General features: G+C 41.5%; 1 protein-coding gene across 2 annotated transcripts; it reads left to right on the forward strand.

The window, feature by feature from the left end:
- The first annotated feature begins 1926 nt into the window (after nt 1-1926).
- On the forward strand, nt 1927-4247 carry LOC136827626 (uncharacterized). 2 transcript variants are annotated; one of them, XM_067085099.1, is made up of 2 exons: nt 1927-2203; nt 2835-4247. In XM_067085099.1, the coding sequence occupies exons 1-2, from the start codon at nt 2183-2185 to the stop codon at nt 4176-4178; spliced, it is 1365 nt and encodes a 454-aa protein (XP_066941200.1). In that variant the 5' UTR covers nt 1927-2182; the 3' UTR covers nt 4179-4247. The 2 variants fall into 2 exon arrangements, with proteins under 2 accessions (XP_066941200.1, XP_066941201.1); XM_067085100.1 differs by having other exon boundaries at nt 2838-4247.
- The last annotated feature ends 239 nt before the right edge of the window (nt 4248-4486 follow it).

Raw genomic sequence — 4486 nt, forward strand, 5'->3', positions numbered from 1 at the left:
TGGAGTCAGCATTAGAGATTAAAACTTGTCCATAGGCTCTATACCAACAAGCTAATATAACATGTAAATAGCTAAAGCATAGAGTAGTTTTCAGTGTGGTATGCCTATTTATTTTATCATTAATGGCTCTGAGTTAGAGATGAACTTATCGCAAAAAAGTTCCAAAATATCTGCTGTTTCACGTGCGTACGCAGAAGGCAGCATGCTCACCAGCACACGTCGAACCTCCTATGACTTATTACGATATTGGCATCTGTTGTGCATTCCTTGATTATGTTTTGTCTTTTCTGTGTCTAGTTATTAGATTTTTGAGATTATTTCCTTCTGTTATTTTTTTATTCCTTACAGTCACCACTAAATTTAATTCTCTTTTACATTTTTTTATTTTTTTTTATTTTCTGTGACATAAAATTATTGTGCCGCCTTTGTCCGTCCGCACTTTATTCTGTCTGCACTTTTTTCTGTCCGCCCTCAGATCTTAAAAACTACTGAGGCTAGAGGGCTGCAAATTGGTATGTTGATCATCCACCCTCCAATTATCAAACATACCAAATTGCAGCCCTCTAGCCTCAGTAGCTTTTATTTTATTTAAGGTTAAAGTTAGCCATAATCGTGCTTCTGGCAACGCAACAACGCAGGCCACCACGGCCTGCTGAAGGTTTCATGGACCGCGGCTCATACAGCATTATACCGAGACCACCGAAAGATTGATCTATTTTCAGTGGCCTTGATTATACGCTGTACAGAAAACTCGATTGCGCCGAAGAAACTTCGGCGCATTTTTTACTTATTTCATGTCACACAGATAGTCTATCGTCTCGTTCCTATTTCCTTTTCTATTTTATTTCTTTTCTTAAATCTTTGGGCTTGATAATGCCGTCAGCCTTCGCGCGAACGTGAAGAAACATTATTAATTATTGATAATCTACATATTTACCTTTGGGTTGTTGATAATTTTATAATTACATTCTTTCTTTTACCCGTGTTTGTTTTCTGGCACTTCTAATTTTACTTTCTTAAGTTATTTTGAATTAAAAAAATATTTTTAGGCGAGTAATCTCAATTGTTTTCAGATTTCATATAATTTATTTCCATAGTTTTCTATTATATTAGATGTGTCTTTCCAATATTGTTTTCAAATATATCATTGAGACTTTCAGCTGCTTTGTTTTTTCCCTTTATTTCTTGAAAACATGATATTATATACATTTCCATAGCTTCGTTTCTTTTATTTTGTTATGTAGCATTTACTTCTTCAAAATAAATATTTTTTTTTATAACCTAGCATTCAAATATCTTGGAGAATCGTCTTCAAATCTCATATCATTCTTAACATTAATTTAATTCATTATCTCCTCTAATTTGGGTATTTAAGGTGTTCAGCATGTTCAGTTAAGTCTTGTGCAATTAGTTTGAGTATATGAACAGTTATTGTCATTAATAATTCATTGAAATTTGCTTACTTAATCGCTTGAAGTATTACGGGAATATTTCACTTACAAAGAATATCCAAGCAACTATTGATATTATACTGTAGTAACTTATTGTTCAGGTCAATATATGTATGAAATGACACTGATCATGTTTCATATATATCAGAGGTGAATTCTGTGCACGTTTTACTGAAAAGAAAATTACGTGCAGAAGCCTTCTTGTTTAGCGTCGGTACTTATGATTGTGGCGGAGATAATAAAGATCAGCCAATCAGCTGCGTAGCTTGGCTGATCTCCGCTTCAATTGGTCTGTACGCGAGGTGGGTGGGGTTTGGGTGACGTTGCAAGATGCTGCTTGTTTGATTGTATCTGATTTCCAGATAATAAATAAAAATGTTATGCTTATTTATATATCATTATCCTCTAGTATATTCGGTTTATATTGATATTGTAAAGTTATTTTTGCGATTTCATATGGAATTAATGGTTTGGGAAAATGAGTAACTGACAACTTCGCGTAGCGATTGGCGGCACGCGACATCCTTCACGCCACTACAAGTTCAAGATCAGCAGGATGGGAGAGTCAGTGTAGAAAAAGAGACGTTAAAGGTGATATGTGTTTCTAGCCGGGGTATCTCGCCTTGACTGGCACCTTGCGGAAAAGTTGGCTGTAGTGAAGTTAAGAAAATATTTAAGTCCAGTTTTTGAGTGTCTCTTTCCCTGGATGCAGTGATCCTCATCAGCCACTTATGCAATACCGGGCCGTTCAGGTAAATATATTCTCGTTTATGTTATTACTTTTTTTTTAATTCATGGTTGAGTAAATGCATATTACTGAAAAGCTAATATATCTTGCACTTGTTATAGATGATCCTTGTTGAAAAGTTTTTCTCATTCAGAAATAGTGCTCTCTCTCTCTCTCTCTCTCTCTCTCTCTCTCTCTCTCAGTAACTTTTTAAATTCATGCATAGACATTATTTTTACTCTAGACAGTTATTATATTATTATTATTATTATTATTATTATTATTATTATTATTATTATTATTATTATTATTATTGTGTGAAAAGACAGAATAGAGGCAAGATAAGTTAAAATAAGTACACGACTAATTGTACATTAGCAGCACAATGTATTTTACAAGAATTTGTGATAATACAATCAAAGAATAAAGAAACCATAGTGATAATTTGAGCAGAGTTATAAATAATGAGAAATAGAGATCAGAGAGAAATTTAATAGCTTTTCTGCATGCCTCTTCAAGAGGCATGCTAGCTTTTCTGGGTCAAAACCCGACTCCTTTATTTCATCTGGGTCTAGACTACATATAGGAAGCTATTCAATTTAAATTTATGTTTCATGCTAAATAGATAGAGTAGATTTATTTCCTTTTATCTTCAGCAGGTTTCATCGCCTTCCGCGGGAGCCATGACATCTCCAATGCGGCCCACGAGCGGACCGAAGCCCCTCCACCCCCACGGTCTACCCGCCTCTCTCTCCCCCTCCGGCAGCAGCAGCGTGGTGACTCCCGCTTTCCAGGGACCACCAGCGGCGTCATCGTCACCCTCCAGGCCTGCGGGAGGAGGAGGAGGTCCGGGGCACGTCCTCATCAGCAGCTCTCCTCCGGTAGGGCATTCTCAGTCGAGGACGGCCCACACACACCTCGTCATGTCCCCGTCGCATATTCAGGGGATCGCAGGCCCTCTGGGAGTGGTGTCTTCGCCCTCAAGGTCTGCCCAAATGCTGCCCTCGCAGTCGCCTCAAGGGTCACCCTCAACTTTGTTGCCCTCGAACAATATTCCTTGCGGGATGTCACCCTCCAACGCCCCTCTGCATCAACAGCGTCTCGCCGCATTGCAGGGTCAGAGGGGCGTCAACCCCTCTGGGCGCCTGAAGGACAACCCTCCTTCAGTGACTTCCTCTGCGTCCCCTAACTTGCCAACGACGACAGCCACCGTTGGACCACCTGCCGCTCCCACGAACGCAGGTTCCTTTACTGGTCTTCTTCAGGAGATGGGCATGGTGCCCATCAAGGAGGAAGACCTCACCGATGAGTCCATAGGCGAAGACGAAGAAGACTTGGACGACTTCGAAGAGCAGGAGGAACTCAGCGAAGACGTAGGGAGGAAAATGAAGAAGCAGAAGATGGAGGAGGGGGATGGGTCGGATAGAGAGCTTGACGAAACCCGCCGTCAGAAGGGAGGAAGTGGAGGAGTGGGAGGCGCTGCCAGGGGCTCCGGCAGGAGCCGCGCCAAGAGCCCCAAACACCTGGCCCGCATCCGACGGAACCGGAGGATGAAAGCGAACGACCGGGAGCGCCACAGGATGCACATGCTCAACAACGCCCTCGACAGGCTGCGCACCGTCCTCCCCACGGCTCCCGACGACACCAAGCTGACGAAGATCGAGACGCTGCGCTTCGCCTACAACTACATCTGGGCGCTGAGCGAGACCCTCAAAGGGTTCGACGCCCACGCGCCCCCGCCGCCTCCATCCTCACAGCAGGCAGCCGCCCAGCATCATCTGAGCTCAGCGTGGCGTGGTTATAACCCCATCCCTGGGTGCCAGGTGCCCGGGGATGTTGGGATTGGACTTGGGCGCGTCTTTGGGTCCGCGATTTCTCATTGTATGGACGCTGTCGAGGGCGACCCTTGGGTAACGACGGGGAACATTGGGCCGTTTCATCCGTCGTCCAATCACGCCCAGTACATGAACTACCCGAGTGTGCCCTATCAGTGCCTTTGATGGGGAGTGAGTGACCTTTCTTGATTTTCTGTTTATGTTGTCGACTTCGTTTCACTGGAAAGTCCTTCCTTCTTTTCATTTCTTGCAATTGTCTGTTTTGTGCAATACTTTTGCAAACTAGTATATACATATATATATATATATATATATATATATATATATATATATATATATATATATATATATATATATATATATATATATATATATATATATATATGTATATATATATATGGAATACATATCTGAATTGTTTATGATTATGGATTGCTTCACGAATGTGTTTTTGTTAGCGAGCTAATTTCTGA

The sequence above is a fragment of the Macrobrachium rosenbergii genome, chromosome 42, assembly GCF_040412425.1.
Source record: "Macrobrachium rosenbergii isolate ZJJX-2024 chromosome 42, ASM4041242v1, whole genome shotgun sequence".
Classification (NCBI taxonomy): Eukaryota; Metazoa; Arthropoda; class Malacostraca; order Decapoda; family Palaemonidae; genus Macrobrachium; species Macrobrachium rosenbergii.

Excerpts from the sequence above, each read along its gene's own strand:
- LOC136827626 (XM_067085099.1), top strand. The coding sequence starts at position 2,183 with ATGCAATACCGGGCCGTTCAG. Across the intron at positions 2,204-2,834 it reads TGCAATACCGGGCCGTTCAG|CAGGTTTCATCGCCTTCCGC; the intron begins GTAAATATATTC and ends TTTTATCTTCAG.